Source organism: Aureococcus anophagefferens (genome assembly GCF_000186865.1).
Source record: "Aureococcus anophagefferens unplaced genomic scaffold AURANscaffold_56, whole genome shotgun sequence".
In the NCBI taxonomy this organism is placed as follows: Eukaryota; class Pelagophyceae; order Pelagomonadales; family Pelagomonadaceae; genus Aureococcus; species Aureococcus anophagefferens.
Genome location: NW_008705609.1, coordinates 1 through 22442, shown reverse-complemented (window position 1 = coordinate 22442; position 22442 = coordinate 1). Strand labels below are relative to the sequence as shown.

General features: G+C 71.7%; 7 protein-coding genes across 7 annotated transcripts; 2 read left to right on the top strand and 5 right to left on the bottom strand.

Annotated features, from left to right (window-relative positions):
• Positions 1 to 156: 156 nt before the first annotated feature.
• Positions 157 to 426, bottom strand: AURANDRAFT_8456 (hypothetical protein; the record flags this gene model as incomplete). Its single annotated transcript, XM_009043502.1, has 1 exon — positions 157 to 426. A coding segment is annotated over one exon (270 nt), but the record flags the coding sequence as incomplete, so codon positions are not given.
• A 3059-nt stretch (positions 427 to 3485) lies between these two features.
• Positions 3486 to 4697, top strand: AURANDRAFT_1637 (hypothetical protein; the record flags this gene model as incomplete). The annotated part of the gene is made up of 1 exon (XM_009043497.1): positions 3486 to 4697. A coding segment is annotated over one exon (1212 nt), but the record flags the coding sequence as incomplete, so codon positions are not given.
• An 86-nt stretch (positions 4698 to 4783) lies between these two features.
• On the bottom strand, positions 4784 to 5011 carry AURANDRAFT_17385 (hypothetical protein; the record flags this gene model as incomplete). The annotated part of the gene is made up of 1 exon (XM_009043501.1): positions 4784 to 5011. A coding segment is annotated over one exon (228 nt), but the record flags the coding sequence as incomplete, so codon positions are not given.
• Positions 5012 to 5152: 141 nt separating this feature from the next.
• Positions 5153 to 5959, bottom strand: AURANDRAFT_13620 (hypothetical protein; the record flags this gene model as incomplete). The annotated part of the gene is made up of 1 exon (XM_009043500.1): positions 5153 to 5959. A coding segment is annotated over one exon (807 nt), but the record flags the coding sequence as incomplete, so codon positions are not given.
• A 2013-nt stretch (positions 5960 to 7972) lies between these two features.
• On the bottom strand, positions 7973 to 8680 carry AURANDRAFT_33894 (hypothetical protein; the record flags this gene model as incomplete). The annotated part of the gene is made up of 2 exons (XM_009043499.1): positions 7973 to 8399; positions 8514 to 8680. 2 exons carry the CDS (start codon positions 8678 to 8680, stop codon positions 7973 to 7975), a joined length of 594 nt encoding a protein of 197 aa, XP_009041747.1.
• A 4863-nt stretch (positions 8681 to 13543) lies between these two features.
• On the bottom strand, positions 13544 to 16488 carry AURANDRAFT_72709 (hypothetical protein; the record flags this gene model as incomplete). The annotated part of the gene is made up of 4 exons (XM_009043498.1): positions 13544 to 13912; positions 14847 to 15693; positions 15835 to 15838; positions 15867 to 16488. The coding sequence occupies 4 exons, from the start codon at positions 16486 to 16488 to the stop codon at positions 13544 to 13546; spliced, it is 1842 nt and encodes a 613-aa protein (XP_009041746.1).
• Positions 16489 to 18682: 2194 nt separating this feature from the next.
• AURANDRAFT_67918 (hypothetical protein) lies at positions 18683 to 20923 on the top strand (the record flags this gene model as incomplete). Its single annotated transcript, XM_009043522.1, has 1 exon — positions 18683 to 20923. One exon carries the CDS (start codon positions 18683 to 18685, stop codon positions 20921 to 20923), a length of 2241 nt encoding a protein of 746 aa, XP_009041770.1.
• Positions 20924 to 22442: the final 1519 nt, after the last annotated feature.

The following is a 22442-nucleotide window of genomic DNA, read 5'->3' as shown; positions in this document are numbered from 1 at the left end:
ATGACGACGGGACCGCGCGATCCGCGGGTTCCGTCCGAAAAGAACAGCGCAGAATTAGAAACGGCCCTAGAGCCCCAGGAACATGTCCGCCGCCTCCGGTTCGCCGAGGCAGACGTCGCAGGTCGTCCGGTACTGGGCGTCGAGCGCGCCGATGTCGCAGGGGTACTGGGGCTTGCCGACGTCGCGGTTGACGACGTTGTGGAGCTCGCACCACCAGCGCACGACGCCCGCGCGGTCCTCCGGGATGGGGCCGACCTCGTCGAGCTCGCCGCCGAGGAGCGCGTTCCGGCACGTCTCGCAGGGGTAGAGCCGCAGGCTCGCGACGAGGCCCTGCATCGCCGCGACGTCGATGGCCGTCGCGTTCTCCGGGTACTTCGCCGCCACCGAATGGTAGTGGAACCAGCTCTGGCGGCCCACGTCCTCGCGCCAGCCGAGATCCTCGGCCGGCGCGGCGGCGGCGGCGGCGCCCGGCTGCGCGGACCGCGCGCGGTGCGACCGCGTGTCCAGCGTCCCGACGACGAGCGGCCCGTAGCCCTTCTCCGCGACGGCGCCCGCGTGGTGCGGCGGGCCCGCGGCCGCGAACGCGTTCGACGCGTCCTGGCCGCACCAGCGCGTGATCACACTCTCGCCGCCGGGGTGCCACTCGAAGAACGTGCGGCCGCCCTTCTGCTCCGACCGCGTCGTGTGGTCCGAGAAGTTGTAGATCTCGTTGTAGATGACGACGAGGCAATCCTCGTGCTCCGAAATCTCGCTCCACGTCCACTTCCGCGGTTCAACATCGCTCCCGTGCACTGCCGCAGCGATGCAGGCGAGCGTCACGACGCGCGACGGAGCCATTCTCTGCAGCCAAATTTGCGGTCCAGCGCTTCTATCGAGCTCCGGCTTCGAAGCGCGCCCGCGTCAATTTTAGGCAGTTGAAGGTAACATACCGTAGTTGAAGTTGCGCCGGCGGGATATGCTATGCCTAGATGCTAGGCCCGCACTTTCACCCCTAAAAGAAAACACGCACGAACCTAGAAGAGCCCGTTACAACCGCGCGGGCCTCGCGGCGGTCATGAAGCCGCCGCGCCACTGGAACTTGTCCTTGGGCGCTTCGGCGTCGCGCTTGGCCTCGTCGCGCCGTTCGTTCGCGTCGGCGATGATCTTCTCCGCCGTCTCCTTGCTCAGGGGCAAGGGCGCCGACTCGTCGGCGAAGAAGGGGTCCCGGCGGATGCGGTCCTCGGCCGCGCGGAGCGGGCTCGGCTCCGGCTCGGCCTCGACGGGCTCGGCCTCGCAGCCGGCCTCGCGCAGGAACGACGTCTTCTTCGAGGCGTAGAGGACGACGAAGGGGTCGATGCCCTCGAGCCTGCCCGTGCGCGCGGACACGGACGCGATGAGCTCCGCGACTCTCGCGTGGCCTTGGGCGCACGCGGCCTCGAGCGGCGTCTGCTCGCGGCAGCGCGCGTCGACGTCCGCGCCGTGTTGAAGAAAAATCCCGACGAGGTCGAGGTCGCCCCGGGCGGCGGCGAGGAAGAGGGGCGTCGCGCCCTGGTCGTCGCGCTTCGGGCGGCCGAGCCGCACCTTCATGCCCCGACGGTACGCGTGGAGGTCCACCCGCGCGTCGACGAAAACGTTGCCCGTTTCCAGGAGCCAGAGCACGACGTCCGCGTGGCCGCCCGCCGCCGCCACGTGGAGCGGCGTGCGGCCGAGGGTCAACTCGTGATCTAAAACGTCGTCGCCGAGCCTCTTGTGGAGCAGTTTGGCGCAGTCGAGGTGGCCGTTGCCGCACGCGAGCCAAAAGGGCGTCGCGCAGTGCTGGCCCGGCTTGCCCACGTCCGCGCCGCAGCGCACGAGGCGCTCGAGCGTGCGCGCCCGCCCGAGGGACGCCGCGCGGCAGGCCAGCGTCTCCCGCGACTCGCTGACGCCGTCGACGTAGAACAAGTCGAGGTAGTAGACCTGTAAACTCCGGAGGAACGCCTCGTCGACGTCGCGCGCGTCCAGCGCGTCGAAGAGGCCCTGGAGCGCCCGGCGGGACGTCGCCTGCTCCACGGGCGTCTCGGGCTTTGCGGGCCGCGGTGGAGGGGGCTCGTAGGGCGGCGGCGGGTCCAGGTAGAAGAACGGGTAGCCCAAATGGTCGCGGCCCTCGAAGAGCGCGGCGTCCTGGACGCCGTGGGCGACCTCCGCGGGCACGTGGCGCGTGATCAGCACCGACGCCTCGTCGCCGGGCTCCTTGTCGGGCGTGCCGCGGCGGATCTCGAGCGGCGCGTCGCCCTTTCGGTAGCCGGGCGTCTCCGCGTATTTTTTCATAATTTTTGGCCACGCGGCGAAGCCCGCGGCGGCCGCCGCCGCGTCCGCCTCCGCGCCCAGGGCGGCGTTCGCCGCCCGGTCGGCGTCGCGGGCGTCGGCCGCGGCGAGGAGCGCGTCCTTCTCCGCGCGCCGCGCCGCTTCCGCCGCGCGCCGCGCCGCCGCGGTGTCCGCGTTTTGCGCCGCGACGCGCGCTTCCTCGTTCAACCGCTCCTTCGTCTTCTTCTCCGGCGGCGCCGGCGGCTTCGGCGTGCGCCGCGGCGGCCGCTTCATGCCGAAGGCCTTCTCGCGGACCCGGTTGCAGACCTCCGCGATGTGCTTGTCGACCTTCTCGTCGCCCGTCGGCCGCGGCGGCTGGTCCCAGTCGATGGACTCGAAGAGGCGCCTGATGCGCTCGTCGTTCAGCCATTTCGGGTCCTTCTCGGACGGTTCCGGTAAAGGGTGGTGTCTGGGTACGTTGAGGAAGCCCTTTTTGAGTTTCATGGGTTCGCTGCCCGGCGTGCGCCCCCAGTCGTACTTTTTGCCGGCGTCGTCAGCGGTTTTGCTGGCCGCCGTGTCGTCGGTCGTCATGACGTGGAACCCGGAGGGCGCATCCTTGGGCGGCGGCGCCTCGTCGTCGGGCGGATCGCCCCACGAGTACGACGCCATCGGCTTGGCGGTCGGGGCTGCCAATTAGGAGGAGGGCAACAATGGAGGGTAAACGAAGCTTCGCTGAATCACCGCCACACCGGCGTCGAGGTGGCGACCGAAGGATGCGGCGCAGCCTGCCCCTGCTCATGGCACTCGCCGCAACGACGCGCGCGCTCATGCGCAGCGGCACGAAACTCACACGCACCAGCACGACGCGCCTCGCACCGCTGCGCTCGAGCCCCCTCTCGACAACGACGACGACGACGCCCAGCGACGCGGCGGCGCCCGCCTTCGACGCGAGCGCCTTCCTCGCGGGCGCGCAGACGCTCGCCGCCGAGGCGGCGCGCATCGCCCAGGAGACGGGCCCGCGCGCCGCCGCCGCGCGGACGTTCCAGGGCCAGCGCGCGGTCGTCGACACGCTCGTCGAGCTGTCGAGCGAGCTCCCGTCGCCGCCGCCCGCGGCGACGCTCGTCGAGGCCGCGACGGCGGCGCAGCGCGCCGGCGGCGACGGCGCCGCGGCGGCCTTCGCCGAGCCGCTGCTCGCCTGGGCGCGCGAGAACGTGCCGCCGGAGCTCGCGCCGCGCTTCGCGCGGAAGTTCAGCGAGCGGTTGGGCGCGACGTACGTCAAGCTCGGCCAGTTCGTCGCGTCGTCGCCCACGCTCTTCCCCGAGCTCTGGGTCCGCGAGTTCGAGAAGACGCTCGACGACGTGCCGCCCGTCGCGTTCTCCGTGATCAAGGGCGTCGTCGAGCGCGAGCTCGGGAGCCCGCTGGAGGTTACTTTCGCGAAATTCGACCGCGCGCCGCTCGCGGCGGCGTCCATCGCCCAGGTGCACCGGGCGACGCTGCGCGACGAGTTCGGTGGCGGCGACGTTGTCGTCAAGGTGCTGCGGCCCGGCGTCGACGATTTGCTGAAGGCGGACCTCGGGTTCCTCGAGATCGCGGGCAAGGCCGCGGAGGCGCTCGTGCCGTCCTTCGGGCGGCTGTCGCTGGCGAACGTGCTCGAGGATTTGCGGGCGACCATGCTCGACGAGCTCGACCTCGAGAAGGAGGCGGCGAACTTGGAGGTCTTCCGGGCCTGGCTCGCGACCGCGGGGCTCGAGGCGACGGCGACGTGCCCTCTGCCCGTGAAGGCCGCGTCATCGAAGCGTGTGCTCACGATGGATTACGTCGACGGCGTGCCCCTGACGGACCTGGACGCCCTGCGGGCCATGTACGGCCCGACCTTCGACGCGGAGACGACGCTGCTCAACGCGTTGAACACGTGGTCGCTGGGCGTGCTCTCGTGCGACTTCTTCCACGCGGACGTGCACGCGGGCAATCTGCTCGCGTTACGCGACGGCCGCGTCGCCTTCCTCGACTTCGGCATCGTCGGCCGCGTGCCGGAGCGCATCTGGACGTCGCTCCAGGACGCGGCCGCGGGCTTGGCGTCTCGCGACTTCGAGTTGCTGGCCCGGGCGCTGACGACGATGGGCGCGGCGGAGCGCGTCGACGAGCGGGCCTTCGCGGCGGACCTCGAGGCGCTCTTCAAGAGCTTGGACGAGGTCCAGCCGGACGTGCTCGTGTCCGCGGACGGCGCGGGCGCCGTCGCGGCGACGGTGTCCGTCGACGACGCGCAGGTCACGGACCTCCTGCTCCAGGTCGTCAACGTCACGGAGCGCAACGGCATCAAGCTGCCCCGCGAGTTCGGGCTGCTCGTGAAGCAGGCGCTCTACTTCGACCGCTACACGCGGCTCCTCGCGCCGGACATGGACGTCATCAACGACGACCGCGTCGCCTTCTCCGCGCAGCTGTCGTAACGGGCCGCTTTCCGTCGATTACGCCCCCGAGACGGCGGTGTCTAGCCTGAGAGAAAGCAGACGGCCAGCTTCGCCTGGAGCTCCTCCGCGCTCGCGCCGACGTAGGCGTCGGCGGGCGCGCCGCCCTTGAGGAAGACGAAGTGGGGCACGGACGTCACGTTGTACTTCGCCGCGAGGTCCTCGGCCTCGTCGACGTCGATCAGCGCGAAGGCGTGCGCGTCCGTCTTCGCGGCCATGGCCGCGAGCTCGGGTTCGATGCGCGCGCAGTTCTTGCACCATTTGGCCGCGAAATGGGCGACGACGCGGTCCTGGGAGCTCGCCAACGCATCGAGCGCCGCGGCGTCGTGGACGTTTACCATGCCCTCCGTCGCCAGGGGCGCCGTCGACGCCGGCGGCTCGCGGCCGTCGGCGCCGCGCGACTCCCGGAGCCTCCAGTCGACGACGTCGTAGCGGGGCCGGGCCAGGTCGTAGAAGCCCGCGGCGCCGACCACGGCGACCTCGTAGCCGTCGGGGTCCGCGAGCACGCTCACGCCGACGTCGGCCTTGCCCGGCGTTTGCAGCGTCGCGGCCGGTGCGACGACGGAGCCCAGGGCCGCGGCGGTCGCGGCGTCGTGGGCCGCGCGCGCGTCCGGCACGGCGACGGCGAGGCGCCCCCGCCGCGCGCCGGGCTTCGGCGACCCCTCGCAGAAGACGACGCGCACCTGGTCGTCGCCGTCGAAGCCCAGCGTCAGCGACGACCCCGCTGGGGCGCAGCCCGGCGGCGGCCGCGCGAATTTCGTCCACCCCAGCACGTCGACGAAGTAGCGCTCCGTCGATCGCAGGCTCGCGCTCTTGAGGCAGACCGCGGACCAGCGCTCCGCGCGGCCCGACGACGGCTCGACGATCTTGTATTTGACGTCGTCGGGGCCCGCGACGACGGGCGCGCCCCGGTCGTAGGCCACGGCGTAGCCCAGCGCCGCGGCGCGCGTCGCCGCCTCGGGGCAGGCCACGGCGATGTGGAGCAACCCGTCGGCCTGCGTCGTGGCGTCGGCGCCGTAGCTGTAGGTCAGCTCGAGCGCGAAGTCGGTCCTCTCGGGGCCCCAGCCGACGACTGTCTTGGACCAGGCGCCGCCGTAGGCGCCGCCGCTCTCCGGGTGGCCCGCGGCGAACTCCTCGTGCCGCAGGATCCGCAGGCCGAAGACGAGCTCGTAGAAGGTCAGCGCGTCCCGCAGATTGCCCGTGCGCAGGGCCCAGTGGCAGACGCGCCGCGACTCCCGGGTGGCCATGGGCGTCTTCTACGTTCTATGGAGCGCCGTTTTTTTTCCAGCCTCGCCGCAACGCTTCCACGGTGAACGCTCCCGCCTCGCCGCCACGCCGCGGCCAGGTTCGGCGCGAGGCGGGGCAGCACCAGCGTCTGTTTCTCACCCTGCTCCTTGTGTTCAACGTTTTGTGCTTGTAGTACAACTCGTGCGCAAGGCTCGCCTAATCACGATGATAAAGTGTCCCGAGCCCTGCCAGGCCGTCGTCAAGCGGCACGCGACGCACGTCGCCGGCGGCGTCGCCAGCGAGGCCGACCGCGAGCTCGCCGACGAGCTGCGCACGCTCGGCAACGCGGCCCTCAAAGCCGGCGACCACCTCGGCGCCTACGAGTCCTACTCGCGGGGCATCCTCGCCGTCGCCGGCAGCGCCTGGGAGGGCCTCGTCGCGCTCCACAACAACCGGTCCGCGAGCGCCATGGAGCTGGGCTGGCACGCCTGCGCGCGCGACGACGCGTGCGACGCGCTCGCCGTCGACGCGAAGGCCGTCAAGGCCTGGTTCCGCCTCGCGCGCGCGCTCGTCGCCCTCGGCGACCCGGCGGCCGTCGTCGTCTGCGAGCACGCCGCGCGCCTCGCGCCCCAGGACAAGGTCATCCGGGACTTGCGACAAAAGGCCGTCGACCGGTCCGTTTCCTCCTACAAGGCCGCGGCGCCCGTCGCGGTCGCCGTCGCGACGAAGGCCGTGGACCGGGAGGCGGCGGACAGCGACTCCGACGAGGATTTCGACGACGTCGTCGTCGCGGAGTGCGTCAAGTTCGACGTCGCGACGCTGACGCAGACGACGGGCGGCACGGTGTGGGACGCGGCGCTGCTCCTCTCGCACTGGCTCGCAGCGAATCTGGACCTGCGCGGGCTCCGGTGCCTGGAGGTCGGCGCGGGCTGCGGCGCCGTGGGCCTGGCGTGCGCGGCCCTCGGCGCGCGCCACGTCGGCGTGACGGACAACGACTCTGAGGTCGTCGCGCACCTCGCGGGGAACGCGCGGCGCAACGGCTTCGAGCACGTCGTCGACGCCTACGAGCTCGACTTCTGCAAGCCGCTGGGCGAGCCGAGGGCGGACTACGACGTCGTCGTCGGCTCCGAGTGCGTCTACTACGATTCGTGCGGAGCGCTCGCGGACTTCGTCGCCGCGGCCGTGCCGCCGGAGGCGCGCAGCGCGGACCGGCCCTGCGCCGTCTTCTGCATGGCCGACAGCCGCGTCGGCATCGACGCCTTCGCGGCGACGGCCCGGCGCGCGGGCTTCGCGTACGAGCGCGTCCCCTTCCCGCGCGAGCTCCGGCGCCGCGCGCGGAGCGCGAACCCGGCGCAGCTCGCGGGCGTCGAGGGCAACACGCACAGCGTCCACGTCCTCTACCCGGCGGCGCCGCGCGAGTAAGAAATGTGGGTTCAACGCTCGATGTTGTCGCATCGTTGAAGCGAGGCTTGTTGTTGACTTTGTCGAGCTCGATCTGAGCGCTTGGGCGCCGCAATCTGACGCGATGAAGGCCGCATTGCTCGTAGCGCTCTGCGCGACCGCTTCGGCGCTGAAGCCGACGACGCGCCGCGACGTGCTCGCGAAGGTCCTCACCGCAAGCACCGCAGCCGTGCCCGTCGCATCATTTGCTCGCTCGGAAGCAGAGATGGACGCGCGATCGACCGGCGGCAGCGCCGACGAGGACATGAAGGGCCTGTTGTCCGGCTACAAGACGGACCTCAGTGCCAAGGAGAAAGCGAGCGACCGCGTCCACGTTCTGTTTTTCGCGCGCGCGACGAACCCGCGTCGCGTAGGCCGCGGCGCAAAAGAAGCTCGACGAGGAGAAGAGCATCCAGGAGAAAATCAAGCTCGAGTTCGAGAAGCAGCAGAACGCGCCCAAGAGGCCCGGGCCCGGCACGGCGACGACGGCGCGGCCCAAGGCCGCGCCCAAGGCCAAGTACACGGGCGACGGGCTCCCCGGGTCCTAGGCCGTCGCGAAGCTCCCTAAGCGACGAACGTTACTGGGGCGCGTCGCCGAGCTCGGCCTTGGCCAGGCCCTGGGAGACGAGGCGCTGCTGGAGCATGGCCCGGAACTCGCCCATGACCTTGTTCTCCTGCTGCTGCTTCTCCTCGAACGTGATGAGCGCGAGCGCGCGCTTCTCCTCGGCGGAGTAGACCTGGTTCTCCTTGCGGATGCGCACGGCGTTCATGCGCGCGTGGCGGCTGCCGCTCATGACGTAGCCCACGCTCTCGAGGCGCTCGATCTCCTCGCCCTGCCAGCCGACCTCGCCGCGCCGGGGGATCCGCATGTTCTTCTGCACGTACTGCGCGATGGCCGCGCCCTCGCCGGGCCGCAGGGCGCCGCCGTAGTCGACGGCGCCGCCGCCGAGGCCCTCGAGCGCGTCCGCGTCGGGCAGCGGCGCGGGGCCGTAGTCCTCCTCGTCGCTCGACTCGGCCGCGGGCGCCGACGACCCCTGGACGAAGCGCTTGAAGTCCGTCGCCTCGCGCGCCTCGGCGGCGTCCAGGAGCGCCGGCGCGGGGTCCGGGACGGGGGGCGACGCGGGCGCGTCGTCGCCGTCGTCGTCGCGCGACCGCCTCGCCTTCTTCGCCTTCTTCTTGGCCTTCTTCTCCTCCTTGCGCTTGCGCTTGCGCTCCTTCTTTTCGCGCTTCTTCTTCCGCTTCTTGTCGTCGTCGGATGAGTCCGAGTCGGAGGAGCTCGACGACATGGTCGGCGGGCGGCGCGGGCGGGCGGCGCCGTCTCAGGAGAGCTCGCCAAGGTGATACTACCGCAACGTTGCCGCTGCTCAAACGCCAGGGTGTGTCTCCGGCCGAGCGCCCCGCACGGGGCTGCTCGTTCGACGGCATGACGGAGCTGCCGAAGCTGCGCAATGTGGAGGCCCTCTACGGGCGGGCGAAGCGCACGGTGGAGAAGAAGCGGGGGCGGAAGACGCAGGCCCAGCGCGCGTCCGAGGAGATCTTCAGCCACTTCACGCTGAACAAGGACCCCGAGGCGTCCAAGTACATGCCCTACGACGAGGTCGCCTACCCGTCGCTCCTCCGGCGCACGCACGGCGTCGCGAAGCTCCAGGAGAGCGCCAAGGAGGAGCTCGACGCCATGTGGATGTCCGGGCACCTCGACTACCTGCGGCGGACGGAGATGAAGCAGGTCGCGCAGTCGATGCGACCCTTCCTCGAGATGCCCGGGTCGACCATGCTGCCCGGCGCGGCGCGGGAGCAGCGGCGCCTCGAGAAGAAGAAGCGCCACGGCCAGCGCGAGGCCGAGCGCGAGGCGAAGCAGAAGAACGACCGCGACTTCCTGGGGTTTCGGAAGCCGAAGCACATGCTCGGCAAGAAGCGCCACGAGATGCGCGACGGCGAGGACGACGGCATCGGCGTGCCCCGGGCGCCGGATCCCCACGGGTCCCTGTCCGAGCAGGAGGAACTGCGGCTGAAGCAGCTCGCGCGGAAGCTCCTCTTCCCGCCCAAGGTCGTGAACGCGTACGCGAAGACGAACCGCCAGCTGCGGCGCGCGGCGGCGGCGAAGCGGCCGCGGCGCATCGAGCCGACGATGAAGTGCGGCGTCGTGTCGACGCTCGTGAACCGCTACCAGATCGAGGCCGCGGCCCAGGTCGTCGTCGGGGCAGGAAAAGAGTGCGAAATTCCCAACTTCAAAGGCTCCTCTCTCGGCCGTTTTCCACTCGTTTCGGCTGATTTTTGGACGAGCGATCATCTCTCGGAACGGTCTCGAAGCATGGATGCTTTTTCTGGAACGCGCGCGCGCGGAACACTCACGTTGAAGCGACGTTGAATCACTCTTGTGCGGCCCAGGTCGTCGTCGCGCGCGCGTACCGCACGTACCGGCGCCGCGAGCTGCTCAAGCTCCGCATGGAGCAGAACCGCGTCGTCGTCTGCATCCAGACCTGCGCCCGGGGCTACGTGGCGCGGCGCCTCGTCGCCATCTGGCACCAGAGTAGCCAGCAGCTCGCGGTCAAGTGGCAGGCGCGCATCCGAAGAGCGCTCGTCGTGCGCGACACGAACCGGCGGCTCCAGCAGCTGCGGCGCACCTACGTGACGATCCACCGCGCCGTGCGCGGTTTCCTGGGGCGGGTCAGGGCTCGGACGCGGCGCTGGGACATCTGCGCGACGCAGATCCAGATCATGTGGCGCGGCGCGCGCGGCCGCTGCGTCGCGGACCGCCTCTGGCTCGACCGCCACCCCGTGCCCATCCAGAAGCGCGTGCGCGGCGTGCTGAACCGCAAGCGCTTCGCGCGCATCAAGAAGGAGGTCTACACGGCGACGCTCGCCATCAGCCGCTGCTTCCGCGGCTTCGCGGGGCGCCGGCGGCGGAACGCGGAGCTCTACGCGCGCGAGTCCGACGCGTTGCAGAACCTGTTGCGGTTGTTGGCGTCCGAGGCGGAGCAGATGAGCGACAAGGCGAAGAAGATCGAGAAACGGGTGCTCAAAAAGAACCTCAAGGAGAAGATGGACGCCGCGAAGCGGGACCTGGCGGCCGCGAGCGACGAGGTCGTGAAGACGGAGGCGCGCTACCTGCTCCTCATCTCCGAGTCGGAGCGGTGCACGCCGCGGGCCATCGCGTCGGGCTATCGGGATGAGATGAAGGGCCAGATCGAGGAGCACCGGCGCATGATCACGTCCCAAAAATCGGAGACGCTGTTCACGAAACTGATCAAGCACCGCGAGGCCGTCGCGACGTACGAGAAGAACCTGGAGACCATCGCGCGGGCCAAGTTCCTGGCCAACGAGGCCAACGAGGCCCGCGACTGCGAGCTCAAAGCCATCTGGGCGCGCGAGAGCCGCACGCACCACGACAGCGCGGCGCTCGACAAGCGGCGGGCCATCGGCGACCAGAAGCGGTCGTGGCGCGTCAAGTTCTACAACGAGCAGGGCAAGCCGAAGAAGCGGATCCGCCCCGGCGACTTCGAGGACATGGCGCGGCGCTTCGGCGACGAGGCGGAGGTCTACTGCGGCGGCGGCGTGGATTTGTTCGCGTTCAACGACGCGGAGAGGCACCGGCTCGGGTCCGAGGAGGCGCTCCAGGCCCTCGACGACAAGATCCGCCTCCAGTCGTGGCTGAACCAGGTCGAGCAGGTCGAGGAATTGTTCATGCCCCTCGTGGAGCCGCTGAAGCGCATGCACCGCGCGACGTCGGTGCTGCCGGACCTCGACGCGGGCGGCTTCCGCGACGTCGCGGCCATCGGCGTCGGGCGCCACGTCATCCCGACGGTCCACGGCGTGTCGTCCCAGGAGTGGGACCAGGCGAGCCACGAGCTCGCGCCCGAGGCGCCCTCGCGCGCGCTCGTCGTCGTCCCCGAGCCGGCCGAGGACGTCACCGTCGAGGACCTCGAGGCGACGTCCGCGTCGACGACGTCGGAGCGGACCCGGTCGACGAAGTCGCGCAAGCACTCCACACACTTCGACGTCCACGAGACGCCCGTCGACGCGGGCGCGAACCTGGCCTGGCGCGACCCGAAAGACGAGAACGCGCACGCGCGCGGCGCCGTCGTCGTACCGCTGGCGACGAACCTGCAGCTGTCGAAGAAGGTGCGGCGGCGCAAGCGCGAGCGCAACGTCGTGTCGCGCATCCCCTGGTCCCTGCTCGACGAGCTCGACGCGGAGAAGGAGCGCTTCGCGGCCCAGCAGCTCGCGGACACGCTCATGGGCGACGGCTAGCGTAAAAAAAAACCGGGCGTTAGGGCGCGAGGCTCCGGCCCCCGTCGGGGAGCGACGCGCAGGCGGGGGAGCGGCCGTTGGACGACGCGCAGAGCAGGGGCGGGATGGCCGCGTCGTCGGGCGCGATCGCGAACGCGCGCTCGAGGTCCGCCGTCGACGCGCGCCGGTCGCCGAGCTTCTCGTGGGCGTGGGCGCGGTCCTTGAAGGCCTCGGCGTAGTCCGGCCGCAGGGCGATGGCGTCGCCGAAGGGCGCCAGCGCCCGGTCCCACATCCCCGCGCCGAGGAAGAAGCGGCCGAATTTCAGGTGCACCGCGGCGAGCGCCGTCGGCGACGGCGCGCCGGCGAGGGGCGGCCGCGCCGCCGCGGCCCGGTAGGCGTCGCGGCACCGCTCGACGGCGCGCGCCGCCGCGGTCGTGTCGCCGGCGCCCGCGAGCACCTCGCCTAAAATGATGTTGACCTCGGGCTGGAGAGGTCGCTCGTCGGCGGCGCGCGACAGGTAGGCCACGGACTCGCGGAAGAGCTCGGGCCGGCCCTCGAAGGCGAGGTGCGCCGCGGCGATGCCCGCGCCGTGGAGCGCCTCGACGTCGCGGGGGTTGTTCGCCAGCGCCCTTTTCGAGAATTCGAAGCGCTCGGCCGCGCCGTAGCCGAGCTGCCCCCCCACGGCGACGGTCTCGCCGACGTTGAGCGTCGCGTGCTTCCAGCCCGGGGGCAGGTAAAAAACGTCGCCGGCGCGCTGGAGGCAGGTCTTCGGGAGGTGGCGCGCTTGGCCGTAGACGGCGCCGTACCAGGCGCGCGCGGACGCCAGCGGATGGAGCGCCGCCGAAACGTCGCGCGGCGGCCCGTCGCCGAGCTCGTAGCAGAACCAGCGCTTCGCGCCGTGGACGACGCCGAGCCAGGTCTCGCCGTGGGCGTGCATGGGCAGGCCCGCGCGCGACGGGCCCAGGCTCAGGAGCTGCCAGTGCGCGCCCCCCAAAAGCTTCTGCGGGAACGCCTTCCGGAGGAGCGTCGGCGTCGAGAAGTCCCCGCGGAGCTCGGGGATGGCGTCGAGCACGGAGACGTCGAAGGCGAAGACGTCGTCGGCTAGCACGGACGTCGAATCGTTGGCCAGGGCGGCCGTCGCCGCGTCGACGCGGTCGAGCAGCGCCCGCAGCGTCGCGTGGTTCGTGACGCCGCCGCCGGCGAAGACGATGTCGCTCCCGGCGCCGTACTGCGTCGCCCGGCCGGCGTAGGCCTCGCGCAGGGTCTCCTTGCGCCAGCGCCGCCCGGCCTTCCAGCGGCTCGCGGCGCCGCGGAGGAGCACGGGGGTTCTCGTTCGCCGATACCGCTCGAGCGCGGCCGCGTCGAGCGCCGACGCGTTGACGACGTCGAAGTCGCAGAAGCTCCGGCCGGCGAGGCCCGTCAGGAGCTGCCGCGGCGCCACGTCCGCCGCCCAGCCGCCGCTGTCCGAGGCGAGCGCGGCGCTGAGCGCCGCCAGCGCGTCGTCCGCGCTCGGGCTCTGCGCGCGCGCGACGAACGCGGCCACGCCGGCGACCGCGAGCGCGACCGCGACGAGGAGCGGTGATGCGTTTTTTTGTGGGTTTGGTGGTGCTTTTGCCGCTTCCTGTTTCCCCTTTTTGCGGGCCATGCCGCAGGTGCCGCGATCGGGCTACTCGTCGTCACTCGTCGTCACGCGCTACGGCCGGCGGCGAGGTCGAGCGCCGGCCTTTGCCATGCCTGCACTTGATGCCTGGGCAGTTTTGCAGCGAGCATCATCACGCGTTGTTGCAGTCATAGAGCAGTCACGAAAAAAGACCGCGTGCATCGTCGAGAGCACCAAGGTGAATACTACCACCGTGCCCGACGGGCTCAAGAACACCAACAAGACGAGCGGCGTTTATCCGAGCGGGCGGCTCCCGCGCTCACTTGAGGAGCGGCTCCGCCTCCTGCGCGGCCGCGGCCGCGGCCTCCAGGCGCTCGCGTCGTACCTTCAGACAGCACGCGACGGAGAAGCTGCAGACGAAGACGACGGCGAGGATGATGATCCAGACGAGCATCGTCTCGTCCATGCCGCCGTCGTCGTCGTCGTCGTCGAGATCCGAGCTGTCGCTGGAGCTGTTCGTGGCGTTGCTCGGCGCCGGCGTGGGCGCCAGGGACGGCGCATCCGTCGTGACGTTCGCCGTGGCGTTGATCGTCGGCGCGAAGCTGGCCGTCGGCGCCGCGGACGGCGCCAGGGACGGCGCGTCCGTGGGCGCCGCCGTCGGCGCGTCGGGCAGCGGCTGCGCGGTGACCTGGGCCATGAATAAAAAAATGGCGAGGCTTCTGAGTCCCCAGGGCGCCATGGCTTGCTGGCGTTGCCGAGAGGCTGCCTCTCGTTAGTCGGGCTGCGACGGCGCGGGCTGCCCGACGACGTGTCGAATTTGGTGGCACGAACAGCTGAAAGGTTAACATCGATGCGTCGCGCGCCCGCATCGCGCACCGAACAGCACTCTGCACACCTTCTCGCATCTCGCATCCTGCAGAGAGCGGCGCCTGCCACAGCTGCAGCGCGCACTTCGCATCGCGCGGCGGCGCTGCCGTAGCGATGGCGAGCATGGACGACATCGCCCAGTCGCTCCACGGCATCGAAGCGGCCATCAAAGCCTCGAGCGGTGTCGCGACCGAGGAGCCGGACGACGACGCCGGCGACCACCTCGTCCTCACGATCACGCCCTACGTGAGCGCCGCGGACGGCGCCAACGCGTTCGGCTACTACTACGCCGACGCCGCGGACAGGGAGGACCGGCTGCCGTTCACGCCGCGCGCGCTACGAGCGAGCGACGACGCGTTCCGGCGCGCCGTCGGCGCCGTCGCCGCGCGCTACGCGGCGGACGCGGCGCAGTCCATCCTGGCGACGATTCTAGACGGCTGGCCCTTCGAGTTCGTCGGATTTCAGGAGGCGGGCGACGACTTCTTTTTCACGCTGCGACCGACGACGCCGCTCGCGCGCGCGGAGCGCGAGGCGGCCGCCGCCGCGGTCCGCGGGGGCGGCGACACGTGGGACTGCGGCGACTTTGGGGACCTGCGCGCGGATTCGGCGGAGCCGCCGGGCTTCGCGGATTTTTTCCGGGCGCGGTTCTCGGACCCGGACAACGTCAGGATCCGCCTGACGCTCTGCGACCCCATGGCGAGCCTCGAGCCCGAGTAGTAAAATTATGGCGGCGTCCAGGCCCGCATTTCCCCGACGAAGGTCGGCGCCTCGTTCTGCGCGAGGTCGAGGACGTGGGTCACGCAGGGGAGGATCTCGTCCCGGTGGTGCGAGATGAAGACGATGGAGGCATGCGGCGCGACGGCGTCCGCGAGCGCGAGCACGCGCGCGCGGTGCGTCGCGTCGAGGCCCTGGCAGACCTCGTCGAGCACGAGGAGCTCAGGTTTGGCCGCGACGGCGCCGGCGACGAGCACGAGCTTCTGCTCGCCCTGGCTCAGGGCGCGAAAGGGCCGGTCGAGCGCGGCGGCGCCGACGCCGAAGCCCGCCTCGAGCACGTAGGCCGCGGCGCCCGCCGTCGCGCCGAAGCACCGGGCGACGACCGACGCGGCGTCCGCCCGCGCGGCGAGCGCGAGGTGCAGCTCCGTCGACACCCAGGCGACGGCCGCGGCGCCGCCGCGCGCGACGTCGACGCCGAGCACCTCGAGGGACCCCGCGAGGTCGCCGCTCCGGCCCGTCGGGAACCAGTCGCGGGCCGCGAGCGGCCGCGCGAGGAGCGCGCCCAGCGTCGACTTGCCGCTGCCGTTGCCGCCGGCGACGAGCCAGTGCTCGCCGCGCCGCACGGTCCAGTCGACGTCGCGGAGCACGCGCACGTCGCCGGCCCGCACGCCGAGCCCCCGGGCCTCGACGACGGCGGCGTTCGATGAAGAACTAGGCGCGTCCGCGTAGACCGCCGCGGCGACGGATTCCGGCGGCGCCGCGGCCGACGCGGCGCAGAACGCGCCGAGCGCCGCGGCGAGCTCCGGCGGCGTCGGCGCCGTCGCGACGCCGTCGACGCCGAGCCAGGAGACGCGCGCGACCTCGGGCAGCACCTCCTCGGCGCGGTGCCTGTGCCGAATTCAAATCTTCAAATAGACTTCAATGTGAGTGTACGCGACAGTTTCGACGAAGTCTCTTCGGCCGTGCTTCGAGAACTCGACGAGAGCAATCGATTCGTCCAAAAATCAGCCGAATCGACTTCGATTTGACCGAGCTAGAGAATTCTCAAGTTTGGTCAGGACCACCCAAACCAGTGGTTGAATTCGGCACAGCGCGGTGCGTGATCTGCAGCACCTGGCTCCGCGCGGCCTCGGCGCCCGACGGCACGTCCTGGACGAGGAGCGCGGAGAAGCCGGTGAGCATCTGGCTCAGGAGCTTCGCGAGGGCCGCCCGCGACGGCGCGTCGAGGCCGTCGTACGCGTTGTCCAACAGGAGGAGGTCGGGCTTCCGCGCGAGCGCGCGCGCGAGGAGCACCTTGCGGATCTCGCCCGTGGAGACGGACCCGACGGGCCGCCAGAGCAGCGGGTGCAGCCCGAAGCGCACGACGAGGTACTTGCTCGCCTTCGTCTGCAGCTTGCCGCACGCCTCGTAGACCGTCAGGCCCTCGTCGACGAGCGCCCCGTGCGCCTCGAAGCTCACGCGCGCGCTCCGCGGCGCGCGCTCCACGGAGCCGCCCGCGACGACGGCGTCGTTGTCCAGGAAGGCCTCGGCGACGAGCGACTTGCCGCAGCCGTTGGCGCCGAGGAGCGCGTGGCCGCCTTGGGTCGCCGGCGGGATGTCGAGGTCGAGCGGGATCGTTGGGGTGCTGGACGGATAGGCCAGGCGCGCGCCGCGCAGGCGAGCGAGGGACGAGAGCCGGCGCATCACGGTGCGAGTTCGTTACCACGCTCGAGGCGCGACGCAGAGCTCATCATCCAGCTTTTGCTTGTGGAGTTTTTATGAGCGACTGCAAGTGAGACGACACACTCGGTGCTTGAACCTTCGAAAACTCGAACGCCGGACAATCGGGGAAGATGATGGGACGGCACCCCATTCCCAACGCACCCCATTCCCAACGCAGCCCATTCCTTACTCCTCCCACTCCCAACGCACCGCAGCGACCAGCCCACTATCAACGCACCGCAGCGACCAGCCCATTCCCAACGCACCATGCTCATGGATTGCACGACCTGCCACGGCTTCGACGAGTTCGACGACATGGGCCTGCAGCGCGCCGACGCGCCGCTGCATCTCTACCCCATCAAGACCAATGACCTCTGCAACTTCGTCGACGCGCGCGACGTCCCGCCCTGGCTGTGCCTCGCGACCACCGACGCGCGCTGCCTCGGGACGACCGAGTGCCTCTTGTCGGCGACCGACGCGCTCTGGCACGCGGCTCTGCAGGACGACGCCGAGGGCATCGCCGCGCTCGCCGCTACGGTCGACGTCGACGCGGCGGCCGACGACGGCTACGCGGCGCTGCACCTCGCGGCGGAGTCCGACGCCGTCGCCGCGCTGGAGATGCTCTGCCGCCTCGGCGCGGACCTCGAGCAGAGGGACGCAGACGGCCGCACGCCGCTCTTCGCCGCCGCGGCCCTCGGGCACGCCGCGGCCGCGGAAACGCTCGTGCTCGCGGGCGCGGACGTCGAGGCCGCGGACGTTTCCGGCCGCACGGCGTTCTGGGCCGCATGCGCTCTGGGCGAGCTCGCCGTCGCGGAGCTCCTCGCCGCCGCGGGCGCGGACGTCGACGCGCGCGACGGCGACGGCCTCGCGGCGCTCGACTTCGCGGCGGCGCGCGGCGCCGCGGACGTCCTCTCCTTCCTCCGCGGCCGCGGCGCGCGCGAGCGCCGGTGCCGCCTCGGCGTCTAGGGTGGTCGTTACCTAGAGCTCGCTCGCCGGGGGCTTGCCGCGCCGCCGGAACGCGTTCCCGAGCCGCCGCCGGACGCCCGCGAGCGGGCCCTTGCGCTCCGGCGGCGGCGCGGCGGCGGCGGCGGCGTCCTCCTCCGGCGGCGCCGCGTCGGCGGCAGCGTCTGCCGCCGCTTCGGCGGCGTCCTCCTCCGGCGGCGGCACCGTCGCGCTTTCGACTTCCGCCGGCGCGTCCGCCGTTTCCGCCGTTTTTTTCGCCGCCGGGTCGCCGGGGTCGTCGTCGAGGCCGACGCCCGCGTGCTCCTCGAGAAAGGCCGCGACGCGCGCCACGACGTCGTCGTACTGCGCGTCGTAGAGGTGCCGGTGCCGCTCGAGGAAGTCGCGCACGGTCAGCTTCCGCCGCGCGGCCTTTGTGGAGACGGCCGTCGGGTCGGCGAATTTCACCGCGACGTCGAGCCAGTACGTCGCGAGCGCCCTGGACTCCTCCGTCTGGTTGGCGCGCGTCTCGAAGATGAAGAAGAGGTGGAAGGCCGCGGCGCCGTGGCCCCGGAAGGCCGCCTTGGTGTACCAGTGGCGCGCCGCGGCCTCGTTCGCCGCGAGGCACCGGCCGGCGCCCGCCGCGCGCTCTTCCGCCCACCAGGGCGTGAACCGGTCGTAGTGCGTCGCCAGGTAGAACTCGACCTCGCCCGGCGCGCCGTCGGCGTAGGCATCGAAGAGCTTGCCGCGGGCGCGGAGCGCGAAGTTGCCGAGCTCCGACCGCGGGATCTCGGGGCCGTCGATCGCGTCGACCGCTACCCTTAACAGCCGCTCGCACCGCGGCGGCGCGGGCGGCGCGCCGCCGAAGGGCGCGCAGAAGAACTTGGCGAGGTGGAAGAGCGCCGTCGCGTTGCCCGACGCCGCGGACCGGAGCAGCGCGATGTACTCGTCGTCGTCGGCGACGTCGCGCTGCGCCTTCACGTCGGCGAGGGCGTCCTCGAAGGCGGCGAGCCGCGTCGCGTTCTTCGTGATCGCCGCCACCTCGACGAGGTCCAGCAGCGCCGTCACGTTCGGCTCCGCGAATGCGCACGCGAGAATGAGCGCGACAGCGCACGCGATTCGGCTGCCCATCATGATGGCGAGCTGCCCCTTGAAAACGAGTCGGACATGCCGTCAAGTTGAAGAACGGCTCGACGATGGCATCACTGCCGCAACAGACAACATGAGCTGAGCCGTCATGCCAACAACGGCCACGGTGCGCTTCGACGCCGCGCAAGTGCGCGCGAGCGCCGAGCTCGACTCGCCCGTGATAAACACGCTGGATAGCGGCTGCGAAATCGTCATCGTCGAGACGGTCACGCTCGCGTCCGGCCGCGAGCGCGTGCGCATCGACGCGCCCGTCGAGGGCTGGCTGTCGCGCATGTTCGTCGAGGACGACGACGCGGACGACGGCGACGCCGCGAGCTCCGGGTCCTCGGCGCGCTCGGAGGCCGCGTCCGACGACGGGGCCGCGTCCGAGCCGGCGTCGCCCGCGTCGCCGCGGCGGCGGCGCTGGCCCCGCGGCGCGCCCCTGTCCGCGGCGGCGCGCGGCCGCGTCGCCGCGCGGCCGGGCAACGGCCGCTGCTACGACTGCGGCGCCGCGCTCGACGGCCTCGCGTCGGCCGACGGCGAGGCCGCCTACGGCGACGCGGGCCGCGGCGTCGTCGTCTGCGGCGCCTGCGGCGAGCGCGCGCGCACGCTGCGGCACCTGGAGCTGGACAACTGGACGCCCGCGCAGTACGCCGCGCTGCTGCTCGGCGGCAACGGCACGCTGCGGGCCTACCTCGACCGCCACGGCGCGTCCGGCGCCGGCGTGTCCGCGCCGTTCGTCTACGCCTACGCGGACGCGCTGGCCGTCGCCGCCTGCGCCGCGGCGCGCGTCGACCTGGGCGTCGAGGAGCCCGAGGCCGCGGCGGCGGCCGCGCGCGACCGCCTCGCGGCGGACGCGAACGTCTCGCGGAACGCGCGGCTCGTAGCGGGCGCGGGCGAGGTCCGCGCGGTCGTCGCAAACGCGAAAACCCTGGGCCTGGGGCTCGTCGCCGCGCACGGCGGCCGCTGCGCCGTCCGCGCCGTCGCGGCCGCGTCGCCCGCGGCGCGCGCGGGCGTCGCGGTCGGCGACTACGTCGTCGGCGTCGGCGACCGGCGGGTCTGGCGCTACGGCGACGCGCTGGCGGCCCTGGGCCGCGCGCGGGGCCGCGGCGGCGACGTCCGCTTATTGCTGCGGCGCCCGGCGGGCGCGCCGCGGCCGCCGCCGCCGCCGGAGTCGCCGCCGGAGTCGCCGGGCTCGCTCCCGGCGCCGCTGCCGTCGTCGCCGCCGCCGCCCGAGGAGGCGGACGAGGGCGTCACGGGCGGCGGGCCGGCGCCGGAGGACCCGGACGAGGGCGTCACGGGCGGCGGGCCGGCGCCGCGCGACGAGATCGACGACCTCGTGGCGGAATTCGAGGACGATCTGGTCGCGGAATTCGTCGACGGCGAGCGGGGGGACCTGCCCGCGCGCCAGCGGCGCGGCGACGACGGCCCGCTCAAGGACTGGGCGACGGTGACGGAGTCGAGCTACGGCAGCCACCAGAAGGTGTCGAGCTACTGGGACGAGTCCGCCGCGGCGACGCCGAGCCCGCCGGCGAAAGCACGCAAGGCGCCGGCGCGGGACCGCGAGGCGCCGCCGCGGCCCGAGCTCCGGCCGCCGTCGCCGGAGCCGTCGCCGGAGCCCGTCGACGCGCCGCTCGCCGACGACGCGCCGCTCGCCGATGACGGCGAGCCGCTCGTCGCCGTCGCGCTCGGCGCCGGCGAGCCCCTCTGCGAGCGGCTCGAGCGCGACGGCTCGGGCGCGCGCGCCGTCGCGCGCGTCTTCGGCTGCTTCGGCGCGCCCGACGGCGCCGCCGTCGTCGGCGTCAACGCGCGGCGCGACGCCGTGTCCTACGACGTCGTCGTGTCGGCGCTGAGCGACTTCCGGCGGCCGCTGCTGGTCTTACTCCGGCCGCGGCCGCCCGGGTCGCCCGGCGCGGCGCCGCCGCCGCGCTACGACGAGGAGCGCCGCGTGACGCTGCCCGCGGGGCCCCTGGGGCTGCGCCTGACGGACGCCGCGGGCGCGGTCCGCGGCTCCTACGCGCGCGTCGACGCCGTGGCCATCGGCGGCGCCGCGTGGCGCGCGGGCGCGCGGGAGGGCCTCTGCGTCGTCGCCGTCGACGGCGTCGCCTGCGGCGGCCACGCCCACGCCCTCGCGTTGCTCGAGGAGGGCCGCCGGCCCTGCGTCGCCGTGCTGCGGCGCGTGAAGCTCCGCGCGTCGGCGCCGGCGGTCTTCCCCAGCGCGGACGACGTCGCCGCGCGCGTGCCGGGCCTCGTGCGGCGAAGCGCCGCGGCCGTCGACGCGTTCGTCGAGCGCGTCCGGGGCATGGAGCCCTTCACGGACGCCGCCGCGGCGCTTAGTCAGTCTTCTTAGGATCTTGCTTTCGCCTTCGTCTCCGCGCGAATCATCTGACGAGGAGCGCCGGCGCGGCGGCGTCCCGCGCCTCGTCGTCGAAGATGGCGAAGGGGAGCGCCGCGGGCTGCTCGTCGTCCTCCGGCGCGTCGTCGAAGGACCGGGGCCGCGGCTTCGCGGACGCCGCGGCGCCCGCGTCGAGCACGGATCGCGGCGAGCCCGCGGGCGGCGGCGCGGCGGGGCTGCCGCTGCGGAGGCGCAGCGGCGTCGCGCGGGGCTTCAAGGCCAGCGCGGCGGGCTTCTTCTTGGGCGTGGCGCCGGCGCCGCGCTTCGTTGGGCCGTCGCCGCCGTCCTTGCCGTCGCGCGGATCGATGTTCTCCTTGTTCTCGTCGGCCCACGACGAGTAGACGCGGCGCGGCGCCGCGGCGTGCTTGGAAAGGCGCGGCATGGGACGTGCACGCGGTGGCGACTGACGACGACGCGGTACCAGAGCACCAGGCGACGCGAGAGCGGGACAATTCGCGTAAACCGCGCTTTTTCAACGCGTTCGAACTGCTCATCAAGGTTGGCTTATTTCCTTCATCAGTGCTCTGTTCATAAGCATGGTCGACGGAGTCCGCTCTCGAGGCTCGAGTAACGGGGAGTCGCAGGCGCCGCCCGCGGGCTGCGACACTGCGCTGGGGACCTCGCCCGATGAAGTGCTGGCGCGCTGGTTGGTCGAAACGCACGCGCGCGCTCTGGATGGCTTTGACCTCGACATGCAGAATATCCCGGACGTGGAACTGGTTCAAGCTAACAAGGTCCTGGCAGGGCTCGCCCGGCGATACGCTCGGGACTCGAGAGCGCGCCTCAAATTAAACCCATTCCTGACGTCCATCGGTGCTGGCTGCGTCGATGCCGTCGAGATGTTGATTCGGCACGGCGCATCGATTCACAACGTCGATTGCAACTTCGTCCGCGAGAACGCGCGCCACGCCGCCGTCCGCCCCGACCTGGACGCGCCGCACCGCGGATTGCCAGCTCTTTGTGCATGTTTGGCGGCGGCAACGCCTTTCTGGCGGATACAAAACGTTAAGGCTTTTAGCTGTGCTCGCAAGCCTGACCATCTTGGAGTCGCGCGTTGTCTCCTTGAACACGGCGCTGATCCGACGTCGGGATTCAAGGACGAGACGCCTCTTTGCTATGCACGAAAGCGCGGCGGCGACCTCCACGAGTTCGTCACGCTCCTCGAAGCGCATCCGAAGGTCCGGCGCGCGCTGAAACGCCGCACGTGTGCGAACTGTGAAGGAGAGGGGTCGCTCGTCGCGCCTCCGTTCCAGAAATGCGCGTGCTGCGAGAGCGTCCGCTACTGCTCGCGCGACTGCCAGATCATGCACTGGAAGCGCGCGCACCGCGACGAGTGCCAGCCGAAGGCCTCAGGGTAAATTTGTTTGTTAAAACGACCATCGCCAAACCTCAGCCGAAGCAGAGGAAGAAGAAGAGGAGCGTGCCCACGGAGAGGATGCCCGCGCGCATGCGGCGCATGGCGACGCGCTCGCGT